Source organism: Falco cherrug (assembly GCF_023634085.1).
Source record: "Falco cherrug isolate bFalChe1 chromosome 11 unlocalized genomic scaffold, bFalChe1.pri SUPER_11_unloc_3, whole genome shotgun sequence".
In the NCBI taxonomy this organism is placed as follows: domain Eukaryota; kingdom Metazoa; phylum Chordata; class Aves; order Falconiformes; family Falconidae; genus Falco; species Falco cherrug.
Window position 1 is genome coordinate 15,712 of NW_026599272.1, and position 18,722 is coordinate 34,433.

Here is an 18,722-nt window from a genome sequence, read left to right on the forward strand (position 1 = left end):
ACCTGGAGATTTTGTAAGGTATTTTTTTTATGATTAAAAAAATTAATAAAAATAATAATCAAATCATCAACTTGACGAAAGAGAGAGAGAAAAAAAACCACTTTAAAATAATAAAAATAAGAACCCGGCGGCTTTTGGGGGTAAAAAGGGAGAAAAAGGTTTAAGTGGGGGAATAGCAGGGGGTGGGATGGGGGAGGGGAAAAGGGGGGAAAAGGAAAAAAGAAGGAAATAAAGAGGGGGAAAAAAGGGGAAGGAAAAAGGGAAAAAGAGAGGAAAAAAGGAGGAAAAAAGGAAAAAGAAAGGAAAAATGAGACAAAAAGAGGAAGAAGTGAAAAAAGGGAAAAGAGAAAAATAAAGAAAAATGGGATAAAATTTAAAAAAAGGAGGACAAATGGAAAAAAGGAAAAATAAAGGAAAAATGAGACAAAAGAAAAGAGGAAGAAGTGAAAAAAGGGAAAAGAGGGAAGAGAAAAATGAAAAATAAGATAAAGTTAAAAAAAATTCAGAATTTCAAAAAGAATTTCAAGCATGAGGGAAAATAAAGATGCAAAAGGGAGAAAAAAGGAGGAAAAAAGATATAAAAAATTAGGAAAAAGGAGGAAAATGGGAAGAAAGGTGAGGGAGGACGACGGATGAGCAGCAAGTGGGGTCCCGGCTCCCCCCCACCCCGTTCCCTATAGATCCCCCCCTTCCCCCTCCGACGCCAAATTTTATCCTGAAAGGCCAAAAGGAAAAACCATCCAAAAATGGGGTTTATTGTGAAGCGCCTGTTGTGCCGCCGCTGAACCTTTTTATCACGAAAAAACCCAAAATACGTGAAAAATAAAGACAAAAAAACAAACAAAAAAAAAACCCCAAAACAAAAACAAACAAAAAGAAACTCCGGAATATAAAGTGACAGGGGGTGGCGGAGGGGGGGGGTGGGGGAGGGGAACCTTTTCCCAGCCATTTCCCATCTGGATTGAGGTTTGGGTTTTATTTTTTTTGGCTGGGATTTGAATTTTGGACTCGTTTTCCTATTTATTGGTGTGAAAAGGGGGGAAAAAATATGAAAAAAAAAAAAAAAAGAGGAAAAATAAGGAAAAAACAAAAAAAAAACACCTGCAAGTGAAAGTCCAGGGGGGTAAGGCAGACCCCGCCGATCCCTGTGCCGGTCGGTACATGCGGGACGATCCCGATCCCGGAGATTTTTTATTTATTTTTTTTTTTTTTTTAACACTTAACGGAGAGTCCGAAGCTTTTTTTTTTTTTTTTTTGCCAGGGAAATGGGGGGAAAAAAAAAAGGAGAATTATTTTTTTTTGTGTGTGTTTTTTTTTTTTTTGACTTTTTTTTTTTTTTTTTAAAGAGTCAAATCGGGAGGAAAAGAACCCAAAATTCCCAAAATTCTCCAGGCGCCATTAGAAAAGGTTTTCCTCAAATATTGCCAGTAAATCGCTCTGGAAATTCATGTCGATCGTCGCTGCCATCTGCAAAAGAAGGGAAAAGAGCTGTCAGGGGCTTCCCAGGAATTTTTCACCATTCCTGGGATTTTTTTCACCATTCCCAGGATTTTTCCTGCCATTTCCCAGATTGTTCCTGCCATTCCCATTTCATTTCCACCAGCCTCCGGTATTTTTTAGGAACCACCAGGGATTTTTTGGCAGCCCTGAGACTTTCTGGCATGATCCAGAGTTTTCCCACCATTCCCAGGATTTTTTTTTTTGCCATTCCCAGGATTATTTCACCATTCCTGGTTTTTTTTTTGGCAGCCCCATGCAATTTTTTGGTGTCTCCAAGGATTTTTCAGCACTGCCAAGAATCACTTTCTGGCACCCCTAGGGATTTTTCACCATTCCTGGGATATTTGGGCACTCCCAGGATTTTTTCACCATTCCCAGGATTTTTCCTGCCATTTCCCAGATTTTTTCTGCCATTCCCATTTCATTTCCACCCGCCTCTGGTATTTTTTAGGAACTGCCAGGGGTTTTTTGGGAGCCCTGAGAGTTTCTGGCATGATCCAGAGTTTTCCCACCATTCCCAGGATTCTTTTCACCATTCCCAGGATTTATTATTTCTGCAGCCCCAGGGATTTTTTAGCAGCTCCGGGAATTTTTCAGGACTTTCCAGCTTCCCTGGGAATTCCTGAGGATTTTTGGGCTTCCCTGGCGATTTTTCCATGTAGTTGGGCATTTTTTTGGTGTCTCAGGGTTTTTTCAGCATCCCTGGATTTTTTTTTGGCATCTCTGTGGATTTTACAGCATCCCTAGGGATTTTTGGGGGATCCTTAGGGATTTTTTGGGGATCTGTGAGGATTTTCTGGCATACTTGAGAATTTTTGACTTTCCCGGGGATTTTTCAGCATCCTCAAGGGATTTTCTCAGCTTCCCTGTGCATTTTTCTGCATTTCCAGGGATTTTTCAGCATCCCTGTGGATTTTTTCAGCATCCCCAGGGATTTATCAGTGTCCCTGGAGATTTTTCAGCATTCTCGAGCATTTTTTGGCATCTCCAGGCATTTTTCAGCATCCCCAGGGATTTTTTAGAATCCCTGTCTTTTTTTTTTTTTTGCTTCCTGGGGGATTTTTCCACATCGCTGGTGCTGCCCCGGTTCCCCACTCACCGCTTCCCGGCGCCTCCGCTCCTGCTCCCGCTTCCTGGCCATCTCCCGCTGCTGATCCAACATGGACTGGGAGGACTGGGGCTGCGAGCTCTGGGCTTGGGGCGCCGCTGCTGCCGCCACTTGCTGCTGCTGCTGCTGCTGCTGCTGCTGCTGCTGCTGTTGCTGCTGCTGCTGCTGCTGCTGCTGCTGCTGCTCCTGGCGCCGCCGCACCTCCTCGTGCACCCGGCGCGCCTGCTCCATGGCATCCTCGTCCTCCCGGCTCCTGCCAAAAAACCCCGGGAAGTGCCGTCAGGCCAAGCCTGGTCCCAGTTTGCTCCCAGCTGCAGGCACCGGCACAGGTGGGGGATGGGCACCCCTGGTGCTGAGCGCCCGGCCCGGTGCACTGCGGATCACTGGTGCCGGTGTCAATTCGTGCCGCAAGATCTGAATGGATCTGTGCCATGAGATCGGGTCATGCCATGGATCACGTCAGCACAGATCACAGCATGGACTGGACTGGGTTTGGGCCACAGGATCAGATTGTGCCACAAGGTTGGACTGGATTTGTGCCGCCAGGGCGGATCGCGCCATGAGATCAGATTGGGTTCGTGCCACGAGACGGGATAAGACCACGTCACACCACGGATCAGGCAGCTGCAGATCGTGCTGCACAACTGGATCAAATTCGTGCGGCCAGATGGGATCGTGCCATGGATCAGATTGGGCTTGTGCCACGAGATCAGATCAGATTTGTGCCACGAGATCAGATCAGATTTGTGCTGCAAGATCAGATCAGATTTGTGCCACGAGATCAGACTGGATTTGTGCCACAAGATCAGATCGGATTTGTGCCACGAGATCAGATTATGCCAGGGATCAGATCAGTTTTATGCCACGTGGTTGGACCAGATTGTGCCACAGACCAGATCAGGTTTGTGCTGCCAAACCAGACAATGCCATGGATCAGATCAGATTCATGCCACGGGATGGGATTGGATTCATGCCATGGGATGGGATCGGATTTGTGCCACGGGATTGGATCGGATCTGTGCCACGGGACGGGATCAGATCTGTGCCATGGGACAGGATCAAATTTGTGCCATGGGATGGGATCAGATTTGTGCCACGGGACGGGATCAGATCTGTGCCACGGGACGGGATCAGATCTGTGTCATGGACAGGATCAGATTTGTGCCACGGGACAGGATCAGATCTGTGCCACGGGACGGGATCAGATCTGTGTCATGGACAGGATCAGATTTATGCCACGGGACGGGATCAGATTTGTGCCACAGGACAGGATCAGATCTGTGCCACAGGACGGGATCAGATCTGTGCCACGGGACGGGATCAGATCTGTGTCACGGGATGGGATCAGATTTGTGCCACGGGATGGGATCAGATTTGTGCCACAGGACAGGATCAGATCTGTGCCACGGGACGGGATCAGATCTGTGTCACGGGACGGGATCAGATTTGTGCCACGGGACGGGATCAGATTTGTGCCACAGGACGGGATCAGATCTGTGCCACGGGACGGGATCAGATCTGTGTCATGGGACGGGATCAGATTTGTGCCACGGGACGGGATCAGATCTGTGTCATGGGACGGGATCAGATTTGTGCCATGGGACGGGATCAGATCTGTGCCACGGGACGGGATCAGATTTGTGCCACGGGACGGGATCAGATCTGTGTCATGGGACGGGATCAGGTTTGTGCCACGGGATGGGATCAGATCTGTGCCATGGGACGGGACTAATTTGTGCCAGGAGATCAGGTCCGTGCCAGACTGGATCGTGCCCTGCCAGGATCGCACCCCCCTCCCTCCCCGCGCCCTTGGCCGTGCTGAGGACCCCCCCCCCGTGAGGAGCCTTCCCCGTGACGCTGGTGGTGCCAGCACCGTGGTGGCCTCACCTCAGCCGCTCCTGCTCCCGCCTCAGCCGCTCCTTCTCCCTTTCCACCTGCTCCGCCTGAGCCTTCAGCGCCTTCTCCCGCTCCTCCTTCTCCCGCGCCGCCCTCTTGAACTGCTCGAAGCTGTCGCTGGAGGACTTCGCCGTGGAGGATGGGGTGGTGGGATGTTTCTGGACCAAGCTCGCCCAGGAACCCATGTTCTTGATTTTCAGGTCCTGAGGAGGGAAGGACGGGGGGTCAGGAGTTGCCGTGCCGGGAGGGGAAGCAGATCCAGCCGACGAGCCCGCCGCTGCCGAGATGGTGTTATCACCGCATCATCCCCAAAAACCATCTTCTGATTCCCTGGGGCCGAAGGAGGTAGTGGCCCAACCCTGGGCAGCATCTCCTCCCCCAAGGCCACGCTCGGAGCAGGACCGGCTCCTCCGGCACCCGGCACTCCCGCAACACTTGGACCATGGAAGGGTTGGGGGGGGAAGGGACCCTTCAAGCTCATCTCATCCCACCCTCCTGCCGTAAGCAGGGACCTTCCGTGAGATCAGGGTGCTCAGAGAACCTCGGACATTTCCAGGGATGGAGCATCCAGCACCTCTCCGGGGAATCCAACCCAGCGTCTCAGCACCCGCAGCATGGAATATTCTTCCTGAGGTCCCGTCTAAACCCACCCTCTTCCAGTTTAAAGCCGCTGACCCTTTGTCTTATGAGGTCTTGGTCAAAAGTCTCTTTTATAAACCTCCTTTACACCTGGAAAGGCCACGGGAAGGTCTTCCCAGAGCCTTCTCCAGCCTGGAGAAGCCCAGCTCAGCCCATCCTCACCCAAGAGATGCTCCAGCCCTCTGAGCACCTTTGTGGCCTCCTCCACACCCACTGCTCCAACAGATCCATATCCTCATCCCAAGGAGCCCAGAGCCTGAGCCAGGACTCCAGGTAGGACCATCACCCCCCCTGGACCTCCTGACCATGCTGCTTCTGATGCTTTTTGGGCTGGAGGTGCCCATGGGCAGCTCGTGTCCAGCGCTGCACCCACCAGCACCCTCACGCCCTTCTCCCTGGGGCCGCTCTCCATCCCTTCATGCCCCAACCTGCACCGATCCTGACCAGCCACAGGACCTTGTGTCTGGCCTCGTGGAACCTTCCGAGGTTCTCCTGGGCCCACAGCTGGAGCTTCTCCAGGTCCCTCTGGATAGCATTCGGCTCCTCCGCCTGCAGGGGGGTCCCACCTCCACCCCTCTGACCTCTCCCAGGTGCTTTGCACCTCCAAGTGGGCAACATGGAGGTGAAGAACCCCAGCTCTTGGCCAAACACCAAGCTTCAGGCCACCAGCGCGGTCCTGCCTCATTTTAGGTGGTTTAATTCTGAATTTTGGGAGGTTTTTTTCCCATTTTTTTCCAGGGTCTGATACCTTTTTTGGGGCAACGGGTGTTTTCGGCTCTTGTTTCTGCCGATCCTTCTCTTGCACTCCTGGTGGCGGGGGGTTTTGCTCCGGGGGTCTGATGACGGGTCGTCCCCCCTCCATGGGTTTCATCTCCGTCCCTAAAAACCAGTGGCTCCCGTCAGAGGTTACTGGGGTCCTCTGGGAGCCCCACGGTGAGGGAGAACCAACTCAGGGGAGGGGACACGTCTGTCCCCAGACTCACGTTGCGGGATGTGCGCAGGTGGTTTGATGCTCTCCGGGTGTTTTGGCGGATCTTGCCGCAACGGGGGACTGAAGGTCTCGTTACGGATGACGGGCGAATGCATCTTCTCCTCCTTCACCACCATGGGCTGAGACTGGACGACGGAGGCGGCTCTCATCTCCTGCGACAGATAAAAGAATCAAGGAACGTTCTGGAATGCCCTTCCCTCATCCCCTCCCTTCTCTCCATCCCCAAATTCCTGATGCAAACCACTGGCCAAGGGCCCCTGGGCTTTCGGCGCGTGCTCCCAAGCTGGCGGTGGGAAGGTGCTGGTCCCCGTCAGGTGGGACCCCCGCGGTTGGGTGCTCTGCTTTCCTTTTTACCTGTTTTTTTGGCTGGATAGTTTGTTGAGGTGGCGACTGGTGGACCAAACCCTGGAACTGCGGCATCTGTGGGGAATGCATCATGAGAGGGGAAGGGGCTTCCCTCAAGTGACCTGGGAACAGTTTTGGCATCAATCAGTTAACCGTCGTCACCACTGGCATGCCAGACATCACCCGAAAAACAAATAAAAAAAATCAGCCGGTCGGCGCACGCCATCCCCCTACGGGACGAGCTCCCCCTCCCCGCCTGAAGCGGGGTGGCCCTGGGATGTGGCTCTGGGATGTCCCCAGTGGACCCCAGGCACCTCCTCCCAGCTGGGACCGCTGCCACCACCCAACACCAGGGAGTAGAAGATGCTCCGAGGCTACGCGGTGGTTTGTTGGGTCCGGGCGATGCTCGGTTCTGATGTCCCCCCCACTGCCGGGACCCCTCCTTCTTGTTCTTCTGGGGGGTCCAGCACTATTTCCAGCTGTAGGACGGTTCCCCTGGGACACCCTGGTCCTACCTGGCCCCCTCCCTGCCCCCAGCCTGGGCTCTCCGGGTGAGATTTTGCGAGCCGGCAAGGTCCAGCTCAAGCATCAGGTCCAAGCTGCCTGCCCTCCCCCTGCTCCATCCCTAAAAACTCGGGATCTATCCTGCCTACACTCGCATGGGGCTGAGCAGGACAACTTCGGGAGCCAAGCCCCGACGGGCCACAACGTGGGGACCAGGTGGCCAACAGAAGCAGGAGCTGTCCCCAAACTGCCGAGGTTTTATGGGTCTGGAAGGTCCGGAGTCATCCCAGCTGCGGATGTTTCCCATTGGGAATGCCAGTGGTGGCACCATGGAGTGGGCTCTCCATCGTGGAGATCCAGGATCGCCCATGGCCGTGTTAATCAGCTGCTTCCTCCGATTCCGGGGATGGCTGGAGGTCATCACACCGGTTACCCCCGCAAGATCTTTCCACCTCCTCTGCCTGGCAGCCAGGCGGCTGTTATCAGAGGCCACGCTCCGAGGAACGCCAGGACACCTCTGTGGAACATCCATAGCCCTGACCTCCTCCAAGAGGGGGGAGCAGACCCCCTGCCTCCTGGGGGGGACCTCCTGATGCTGGCATGCAGCTAGGCTGGCCAAGAAGACTCAAAAACCTGAGGACCCTGTGGTCTTCAAAGATCTGAGAACTCCCGAGTTCCGCAGACATTTGAGATCCTTGAGATTCTCAAAAATGAAGATTCTCGAGTTCCTCAAAAATGAGATTCTCGAGGTCCTCAGGGAATTGAGATCGATTTCGTCAAAGTTCTGACATCCCTGAGTTCCTCCAAGACCTTAGATCTTCAAATCTAAGAACCTCAGGATCCTCACAAATGAGATCCTCCAGTCCCTCAAAAACTTGAGAACCCTGAGATCCTCAAGAACTTGAGATTCTCGAGGTCAAGGGATTGAGATTGATGACATCCCCAAGTTCCTCCAGGACTTTAGATACTCAAGATCCTCACAAATCTGAGAACCTCGGGATTCTCCCAAATGAGATCCTCGAGTCCCCCAAGAACTTGAGAACCCTGAGATCCTCAAGAACTTGCAATTCTCGAGGTCCTCAAGGAATTGAGATCTGAGTTCCTCAAAGTTCTGACATCCCCAAGTTCCTCCAAGACTTTAGATCTTCTCAGGATCCTCACAAATCTGAGAACCTTGAGATCCTCAAGAACTTGAGATTCTCGAGGTCAAGGAATTGAGATCGAGTTCCTCAAAGTTCTGATATCCCCCAGTTCCTCCAAGACTCCAGATCTTCAAGATCCTCACAAAACTGAGAACCTTGGGATTCTCTCAAATGAGATCCTTGAGTTCCTCAAAAGCTTGAGAACCCTGAGATCCTCAAGAACTTGCAATTCTCGAGGTCCTCAAGGAATTGAGATCCGAGTTCCTCAAAGTTCTGACATCCCCCAGCTCCTCCAAGACTTCAGATCTTCAAGATCCTCACAAATCTGAGAACCTTGGGATCCTTACAAATGAGATCCTTTAGTCCTTCAAAAACTTGAGAACCCTGAGATCCTCAAGAATTTGAGATTCTCAAGGTCCTCAAGGAATTGAGATCGATTTCCTCAAAGTTCTGACATTCCCTAGTTTGTCCAGGACTTCAGATCTTCAAGATCCTCACAAATCTGAGAACCTCGGGATCCTCAAGAACTTGAGATTCTCAAGGTCAAGGAATTGAGATCAAGTTCCTCACAGTTCTGACATCTCCAAGTTCCTCCAAGACTTTAGATATTCAAGATCCTCACAAATCTGAGAACCTTGAGATCCTCAAGAACTTAAGATTCTCAAGGTCAAGGAGTTGAGATCAAGTTCCTCAAAGTTCTGACATCCCCCAGTTCCTCTGAGAGTTTAGATATTCAAGATCCTCACAAATCTGAAAACCTTCAGATCCTTACAAACGAGATCCTTGAGATCCCCCAAGAACTTGAGAACCCTGAGATCCTCAAGAACGTGCGATTCTTGAGGTCCTCAAGGAATTGAGATTGAGTTCCTCAAAGTTCTGACATCCCCAAATTCCTCCAAGGCTTTAGATCTTCAAATTTGAGAACCTGAGGATCGTCACAAACGAGATTCTCAGAAATTCTAGAACCCTGAGATCCTCAAGATCCTCCCACACTCCCTCTCCTCAAATGTTAGGAGGATTTGGGATGGAGAGCAGCATTGCTGGGCAGTTACATCAGGCTCCAGCTCCCGGGGGCTTCCTCTGCACCCCCCACCATCTACCAAGGGGTGCTGGCGGAGCCTGGCCGACGCACGGATGCCACCCCACCACCCCATGTCCCCCCCCCTCCTCACGCAGGGCGACTGGGCTCGAGCTGTAGCCTCAACCGCCGCCCCCCGCCTCCTGCTCACCGGTCGAGTAGGGATCGGGCTTATGATGCCGCGGCGACGGGTGATGCTGGATGACTTGCTGCGGTTTGGCCGGCTGCGGTGGCGGGGGCGGCGGGGGGCGGTTGTGGGGGTGGATGTTGCTGCGGCGGCGGTTGGGGTTGGGGGATGTGGGATGGGAAGGGCATGGGTTGCATGTGCATGGGCCGCGGCGGCGGCTGGTGCTGCAGCTGCTGCACCGCGGGGTGAGCCGGCGGCTGCAGGGGCGGCTGCGGCTGCGACTGGACCTTCACTGAAGGGAGAAGAGGAGTCTGCGGCTGCTGCACTTTCTGCAGCTGCTGAAGGTAGAGCTGCATCTGGCTGGTGCTCAGAGGCAGGTTGTGGTGCGGCGGCGGAGGTTCTTCGTCCTCCAGCAGGACCTGGGGAGGCTGGGGCAGAGGCGGCTGAGGAAGCATGGGTTGCTGGCTGATGGCCGGCGAGACGGCCGGTGGACGCGAAGGCTTCGGGGGGAGCGCGGCAGCTCGGTTACTGGGTCTGGAGGGCTGCTGAGGCAGAGCGTTGTGCAAAGCTGGGGAGAAAGGGAAGGACACGGTGGCACGATGGACACCAGGAGCCCAGGACCTCCCCTGGCCCACCCACTCCCGCTCCTCCATCCATCCCGTTCACCCCCCAGGAGGAACAAACCCCTCCACTGCCACCATCCTCATCCTCTGGAGGAAGAACCAGAGGTCGGGCTCACCTGGAGGAGACACCACGGCATGCTGGTTGAGGTGGGGAGGAGTGCTGTGCTCGGGCGGCTGGGGGAGGTGGGGTGGCATCTCCGGCTGAGGCAGATGCATGATGGGTTGGGTGAAATGCGTCATGGTGTCAAACATGTTCCCCGGCAGCGGGTGCTCCAGGACGGGGACTTGTGCAGGGACGAAAGGCGGAGGAGAAGATTTCATTGGTGGTGGAGCTTGTTGAGGAACGGGAGGGGGCGGCGGGGGCGGCGGGGGCTGCTGGGGTGGTAACGGCTGCGGTGGTAAGGGCTGCGGTGGTGGAGGGGGCGGCGGGGGCTGCTGCGGTTGTGGCGGTGGAGGAGGCTGTGGTGGCGGCGGTTGCTGCTGCACCGGTTGATGGTGGTGATGGTGATGCTAAGGGAGGAGAAAAAAAACCCAGTGAGTTACCAAAACACCTCACCAGTAAACCCCTCGTAGTCACCCGAACGCCTGCCCTCCTCACCACTGAAGCACCCCCCCCAGTCACCAAACCACTTTCTGGGTCACCAGAACCCCTCTCTGGTGACCCAAAACCTCTCTCTGGTCACCAACAATGACCTCCCAGTCACCAAAAGGCCTCCCCAGCCACCAAAAAAACCTTTTGGTCACCAAAACCCAACCCCATCTCTGGGAACTCAAAACCTCTCTTTGGTCACCCACAATGACCTCCCAGTCACCAAACACTTTTTTGGTCACCAAACCTCCTCTCTGGTGACTCAAACCTCTCTTTGGTCACCAACAATGACCTCACAGTCTCCAAAAGGCCTCCCCAGCCACCAAAACACCTTTTTGGCCACCAAAATCTCTCTCTCTGGGAACTCAAAACCTCTCTTTGGTCACCCACAATGACCTCCCAGTCACCAAACACTTTTTTTGTCACCAAAACCCCTCTCTGGTGACTCAAAACCTCTTTTTGGCCAACAACCATGACCTCCCAGTCACCAAAACACCTTTTTGGTCACCAAAACCCCTCTCTGGTGACTCAAAACCTCTCTTTGGCCAACAACCATGACCTCCCAGTCACCAAAACACCTTTTTGGTCACCAAAACCCCTCTCTGGTGACTCAAAACCTCTCTTTGGCCAACAACCATGACCTCCCAGTCACCAAAACACCTTTTTGGTCACCAAAACCCCTCTCTGGTGACTCAAAACCTCTCTTTGGCCAACAACCATGACCTCCCAGTCACCAAAACACCTTTTTGGCCACCATAACCCCTCTCTGGTGACTCAAAATCTCTCTTTGGCCAACAACCATGACCTCCCAGTCACCAAAACACATTTTTGGTCACCAAAACCCCTCTCTGGTGACTCAAAACCTCTCTTTGGTCACCACAATAACCTCTCAGCCACCAAAACACCTTTTTGGTCACCAAAACCCCTCTCTGGTGACTCAAAACTTCTTTTTGGCCAAAAACAATGACCTCCCAATTCACCAAAATGCCTTCCTGGTGTCCTTCCAACCACATCCCCCAGGCTGGGGTGGCTTGGGACACCTTCCAAGCAACCCAAAAACGTCTTTGAGCGATGGGCTCAGCCAAGCCACGTGTGCCGGCACCGGTCCCTCCCGGTATTCTCGGTGTTCCTGAACCTCCCCGAGGATTCAATCCCAACTCAAGTGAGATGGGATGGATGCCGCATCTCCTACCTTTTTTTGCTCTCGTCCCGAATGCCCTTTTTTCTTCAATTTCGGTGCCATTTCTGCAAAAAAAAAAACAGAAGGGGGGGACAGAGCAAACGTTAGTACCGCAGCGGTGCCGCTCTGCCCCATCACCCCCGTCAAAAGTCAACGGCACCATCCAGTACCAACAACGGCAAAGGAGAAGGATTTAGGCATTGCTCGAGCTGGATGTCCCTGGGGACCACTTGCCCGGAGGTTTCACTGCCCTGCTGTTGCAAAAAGGAGAAAATTGTAGCAGAAAGGAGAAGAAAATGAAGGTGAAGACCCCCCCAACCCCCTTCTTCCCACCGGTGTCTTCCCGGTGGAAAAGGACCCAACAGCCAAGAAAAAACATTGCTCAACCAGACTCAGCTATTCCAGGAATGCTGCCTGGCCCCGAAGGGGGAGACAAGGAGCGAGAGACTTGGCAGGAGGAATTAAAAAAAAAAGAAAAAAAAAAGAAAAAAAAAAGATATCAAATATCCCGGCTACGCCAACAACAATTTTCCATCCCCCCTTCCCCCTACATCCTCGGAGGGTCTGGGCGTCCTGCGGGATGGACTCTCACGCCTCCTCCCCTCTGGAGATATTTTTAAAGTGGCGTAATCGAAAACAACTGGTTTGAGTTTGGGTCCAGGGCGACAATTTCCCAGGATTTCCTCCGCAAACCGTGCCAAGAAACAGCGGATTCACAAAAATCCATCCTCCGAGATCCACAAAAATCCCTCGGGGATGGGAGTTTTGCTTTTCTTTGGCGTGGAGTTCGGATGGAAAACCTTCAGGGTGACAATGTGGGTGGGGGGTGGAAGGTCCCAGTCCCTGGGGATCATCTCCCAGATGGGATTTTGCCTTTCAGTCCCTCCAGAAATTAAGATTTAATTCCTGAAGTTTACTCCTTCACCTGTTGTTTTATTTATTTTTTTTTATCGTAAGGCAGCACCAGTGACTGGTATCAGCACTGGAGCATGCCCAGATGCTTGATGATGGGATTTATTGGACCAGTGGCACCATTGTGCAGGTTTTGAGGCTGAAGTCCATAAAAAAGTAGCTTTTTTGGGAAAAAAATACCAACCAAAAAAATGGTTGGGAAGGCAAGAAGGGAAAATTTCAGCACTGGCAGCTCAGTTCCTATTCACCCGCCTGAAAAAGCTTGGTTTTAAATAGAAAAATATTTGGTTTCAAGGTAGAAAGAGGCTTTTTGAGTTCATGGTTGATGATCCCTCACTACACAGTGCGGATCCGGTGGATCTGTGGGTAACGGGAGAGCAGGAGGTCGCAGTGGATGCCAGCATCCAGGGATGTGGTGAAGAGTGAAACGGGGATTAAAATGCTGCCAGGGAGATGGGATGTTGGGAAGAGGTAGGATTCCTCGAAGTCTCGTGGTGATGGGATGGACATTTGTGGCTCCAAATGGGCATCCATGGATCCGGATGGGCATCCAGGGATCTGGATGAACATCCCTGGCTCTGGACAAGTGGCTGTAGCTCCAGATGGACACCTACAGCTTCAGATGGGCATCTGTGACCCTGGATGGGTGTCCACGGATCCTGACTGTCACCCACGGCTCTGGATGAGCCTCTTGTGGCTCAAGATGGGTGTCCACTGATCCAAATGGGCAACCACAGCTCCGGATGGATGCTGGGCATGAATCCCCCTTCCAGAAAGACCAAGATCTGACATCTTCTTCCATCAAGAGGGAAAAAGTGCTTGGCAGAACCTTGTTGCTCATCCTGCTGACGCTGGAGAAGAAACAAGGACAAGAAATGGAGACAAGCTTCTCCAGCAGATGCTCCCGATGGATAAAACATGTCCGGGTACAGCTGGTGGGGGGTGGAAGTGGCTTCACAGAGCACCCGGTTGGTCTTGTCCCACTTAATTAGGATAAAAGCACTCCTAAGACAGTAAAGAAACCCCAAAATCAGGAGAAACACGCAGAGCACGGGTGCCAGGTGGTAAGAGAAGAGAAAAACTGCGGACCAAGCCAGGGTCAGCAGGGATGGAGAACGGGTTCCCAAAAAAAAGCCACATGATCCAGTGGTGTCGCGAGCGAGCGCATCCCTGCTCTGATGCTGGGTGGAAAGAGGAGCTGCCACGGTCTGACCGTGCAGCTCCCCAACGCAGCTGGTTCCTGGCATTGCTCCTTCGGGAAAGATGGGCGCGCTCCTCTCCATCCATCCATCCATCCTCCAACGTGTCACGACCCAACGGTTCTCCCAGGGGAGCTTTTTCGGCGTAGGCTTTGCCATCAAGTCTTGGTGTAAGCCAAACAGCACCACAATGACCCCAGGCAAGACCTGGGAGCAGGACGGGTGAATCTTGCCACTTCAATCACTTGATACACTGTAACTGTGGCTGGAAGTGGTGGACAGATGCTTTGGGAGACCCTTCAACAAGAAAATGAAGCCAACAGAGACCAAGAGTGGCAAAGCCACGACGGTCCCAAGGGGATGACCCCGTGGGATTGGTGATTTGAGAGACACAATGAGCTTGGCAAACCCAACCAAAGGATGAACCTTCTTCACTGCTGAAGATGGTTGTTGAGTGACAGCTGGTGTCGTGAGGTTTGGCATCTCACCAGGGTACAAGAGCATCGAAAAGAAGCCCTGTCCCATCTCCAACCCCAACGGCATTTCACGCTGGGACGTCTTCCCCAAGAAGACGAAGCCCATGGAGACCATGAGCAGCAACGCCACGATGGTCCCAGGGGGGATCCCCCAGTGGCATTGGTGAGTTTGGAGATGCCAACTCTACCAAAGGATGAAGCTTCTTCACCACGAAAGATGGTTGTTGGGTTACTGCTGGCGTTAACATGGTTCAACATCTCTACCGGTGTCTCCCCAGGGAGCAAAAGCACTGAGGAGAAGCCCTGTCCCATCTCCGACCCCAACACAGTTTTGTGCTGGCCAGTTAGATCTCATCTGCAGGGCTAAAAATCCCTGGGATTAAAGAAAAAAATAATTTCTATGATGTCATGTCAAGATGTTTCCATAACAGAAAGGCTGAATTGCTGCACGAGGCTCCGCTCCTGCCAGTGTGACTGCAGCCATGTGTATGTATTTTTTTTTCCCTAAATCCTCATCTTTTACTCCCACCCAAATTTGCCCAAAGTAGCAAAACACCAACATATGGTTCACTATCATCATAATTTCACATTATTAGTTAAAATTCCATGATTATACAAACAGTGCATTTTTCTGTAGCAAGCCACTTTATTGATTTTATTATTTAAAAATAAAAATATCAAAGCTATACAATTTTTCTCTTTTTTAGAGGGGGAAAAGAAGCTGGTGGTTACAAGGCTGCGAAATCCCGAAGCATGCAGAGAGAATATAAAAATAAACAGATTTATATAAAGTATTTGTAGCAGATCAAGGTTAAGTGGAAAAAAAAATCTAAATAAATGCCGTTATGGAAACAGTTTGTTCATACTTAAATTCATCCTGATTTTCCAAGTCTGGTGTATTCAAGAAAAAAAATAAGATCTAAAATTACAAGTTTGCTAAAAACATGCAGTTATACATTCCAGTAAAATCATGATCCCATGTATTTACCCCTGTGTCTCCCAGGAAAATAACAAACTTATTTGGGGAAAATAATATAATAAATGCTAAAAGTGACTGGAGTCCAAAATCCAACCCAACAGCAACAAAAAAGCAACTTTTATATATAATATTGGCTATAAATACAATTTTTATATGCAAGAAGGAATTGCTATTAGGTTTTAGGGCCGCAGAGCTGCGACAGAGCCTCCTGGATTCAGCAGTGGAGTATTTTTTTTAGTGGACAATACTAATTTTCATTAATTGTGCTCTTGGGAGATGGGACTGGTGCCTTTGTCCACCCTACAGACCCCATCAATCCCCCCCCAAATTTGGGATGCCAGCAACTGTGGCTCTGCCAGAGAAACGACCGGGTCAGCTGTTATTCTCCAAATCACATGAAATACACCAAAATTTGCCTGACAGGGTGCTGGATCCCCACGAAGGGGATGCTCAACCCAGAGCCACAGCTACTCCACAGTGGGAAAGACTGGGAAGCAACTGGGAAGACTCGTGTTAGGTCACCGAGGGACTCCAGTCCTTCCTCCCGTACCCCATGGCCGAGAAACTGAACCAGAAGGAGCAAATTACCTCAAAAGGCACAAAACTACTTGAAAAAATAAATGGTTGGGTTCAATCCATCCGTCTCTCAAACTCCAAGGAAAATGGACTGAGGATTAAAGTTCCCCGAAAAGAAACCAGCACATGGAGGACATGGCGGGGGGGGGGGATGGGATTTGGTGGCTGGGACTGAGCTTCAGCAGCACCCATGGGTTCAACCTGGATGCTTGGGATTGAAACCTGGTACCTGAGGACTAAACCTTTACCTTAAACCCAGGCTCCTGCAAATTAAATCCAGAATACCAAATTAAATCCAGGTTAACTTTGAATTAAACCTGGGTACCTGTGGATTAAGCCCCAGTAGTTCTGAATTAAAACCAAGGATGTGTGAATTAAACGTGGGTACCTGCAGATTCCAGGTCCCTTGGAATTAAAACTGTGATTTAAACCCAGGTACATGCAAATTCTGGGTGCCTGGGAATTAAATCTGGATGCTGGGAATTAAACCTGGGTGCCTGGGAAGGAAACCTGGTACCTGAGGACTAAACCTTTACCTTAAACCCAGGCTCCTGCAAATTAAACCCAGGAAACTTTGAATTAAATCCAGGTTAACTTTGAATTAAACCTGGGAACCTGTGGATTAAGCCCCAATAGTTCTGAATTAAAACCAAGGACGTGTGAATTAAACAAGATTCCAGGTCCTTTTGAATTAAACCTGCGATTTAAACCCAGGTACATGTCAATTAAATTCCCGGGTCCCTGGGAATTAAAGCTAAGGTACCTGCCAATTAAACCTGGGTCCCTGCGATTGAAACCGTTGTACTTCTGAATTAAACCCGGCTACCCCGGAATTAAAACCTGCCCACTTCTGAATTACAACATGAGCACCTGCGATTTAAACCCACCCAGATGGCCTCGTGGTTTTTTTGTTTGTTTGTTTTTTTAAATGTATTTTTATATATATTTTTTAATTTATATATATACTTATATATATAATTAAATTAAAAAAATTAAACTCAGCTACTTCTGAATGAAACCCAGATACCTGCTAATTAAATCCAAGTACCTGTGGCTTTAAACCCAGATATTTTTGAATTAAACTTGAGAGATTTTAAACTCTGAAGTCCCAGCCACCGCTAACTGGACCCAGCCTTACGTTAATGCCTCTCCTCCTAAAAATGGGATAAAAATCTTTTGATTTGCTACGAGCAGCTCCGCAAACCCCCAGGAACAGGTTTCCCAGCACTGCTGAGCCAGCTCTAATCCCAATTTTTAAGATTTTTAATCCTTCCTAAAACCTTGAGCAAGCAGCAAAGCCGCCCTGCTTTACGCCACCGCGTAGAACACGCGGTAAATGCGATCCGCCCGCGGGAAACAGAAGCAAAGCCAAATCCTCAACCATCAGCTCACTGAGCCTCAAATTAAATCGCTAAACTTGTCATCGCTGCTGTTAATTACCGTGATTCCCCCCCCTCCCCCCCCCCCTGGTTTTTCAGGGGTCTTGGGAAGCACCTCCCGTCACACACAGGGGATTAAATAATTGAAGCATCCTCAAGTTGTGAGGATGAACAGGCAGAGCCCGCCCCGATTTGCCATGAAATCACCCCAAATTTTGTGCCTACCAAACCTAAGCCAGGTTTTACATTGCCCAAGCACCTGAACAGCCCAGCCCAAGATGCTCCAAGCTGGGAGAAGCACCGGGAGATGCCGGGAGAGCTCACTTGTGGCTGGCTGCAAGCGAAAAATCCTACCTAGGTGCTTCCAGGATGCAGTTCGGGGTCATTTGCATCCATTAATTTTTAATTACAACAAGTTAAACCGGAATAACCCTCTTGACTGGCACCTCTGGTTTTCTCAGGGCTCAAGGCAAAGGCTCAGTCCCATCTCCTACGCTACAAAACTGGTATTATCCTCAGTTTTCCTTCCTTTGAAGCCTCCTATTTTCAGATTTTCACCCCAATGCTCCCGATTTAATGCAATACCATGTTTAATTGCCAGCTCCAAGGAGGGATGGAGATGTTGCATGGATTCAAGCAGGTAAAATAAAAATAAATCTGATTTTAAAAGCTCTGGCTTGCAAAAAGGCAAGAGGCAGCTCGTGGGAGCCACCGCCGAGCAGTAAAATGGCACTGTAAAGAGAATAAAATGGAGTTGCAATCGATTGCAATTAATTCTGTCTTACAGTTTCATCGCATCTGTGTTTGCTTATATGCATTAGCATTAAATGCCTCTTTTTTTAATGATACACCCAAGCAAATGCCAAAAAATCAAGGTAAGAAAATCCTCTATTGCACAAAGTGATCCCACCGTCCAGCGGCTTGGCGGGCAAATAAAAGCTTTGTTAACAGAAAATAAATTGCTAAGATGCCAGATCGCCTTCAGAATGGCAGGGCAACATTTTAATTTTGAAGCTTACTAATTGAAACTCTAATTCTCCGCTTCAGCCAGCGCGGACGCCGTCTTATCCTTGCCCCCCCCCCCCCCCCCCCCAAAATAAATGGACGAATATTTCACAACAGCAAAACGAACCAGCTCGTTCCGCTCGGGGTCGTTAAAATAACATCACTGTAAACACGCTGGGTCAAAAATACACCTTAAAACATCTTAGAAATGTCTTTTGAAAAGGTCTTAAAACTTGCATCTTAAAAGAGCTTTTAAAAGAAGGTCTTAAAATGCCTTGAAATGGCCTAAAAGGTCTTTTAAAAGGTCTTAAAATACAACTTAAAAAGTGATTCAGTGGTAACACGACAAATACCGGGATGGAGAAAATCTACTTGATTATCATCAAATCCCTGCGGTCACAAGGTTTTCATGGTGTATTTTAGCAGAAAGGGGAGGAAAAAATGCTTTAGGAGACCAAAAACCCATTGGCACTG

The 18,722-nt window shown here is 50.5% G+C and overlaps 1 protein-coding gene and 1 long non-coding RNA gene across 2 annotated transcripts in view; both read right to left on the reverse strand.

The window, feature by feature from the left end:
• Positions 1-734: 734 nt before the first annotated feature.
• The window catches only part of BRD4 (bromodomain containing 4), a 75,772-nt gene continuing 57,784 nt past the window's right edge, over positions 735-18,722 (reverse strand). Inside the window, 10 exon segments of the mRNA XM_055699994.1 lie at positions 735-1,467; positions 2,600-2,861; positions 4,496-4,707; positions 5,892-6,022; positions 6,127-6,286; positions 6,489-6,601; positions 9,355-9,449; positions 9,451-9,898; positions 10,070-10,463; positions 11,735-11,787. Of these exon segments, the coding sequence (XP_055555969.1) occupies positions 1,399-1,467; positions 2,600-2,861; positions 4,496-4,707; positions 5,892-6,022; positions 6,127-6,286; positions 6,489-6,601; positions 9,355-9,449; positions 9,451-9,898; positions 10,070-10,463; positions 11,735-11,787 (1,937 nt within the window). The 3' untranslated portion in view covers positions 735-1,398.
• On the reverse strand, positions 10,518-11,275 carry LOC129734799 (uncharacterized). The gene is made up of 3 exons (XR_008730409.1): positions 10,975-11,275; positions 10,811-10,891; positions 10,518-10,730 (listed from the first exon to the last, which is right to left on the reverse strand). It is a non-coding gene; the product is annotated as an uncharacterized LOC129734799 (long non-coding RNA).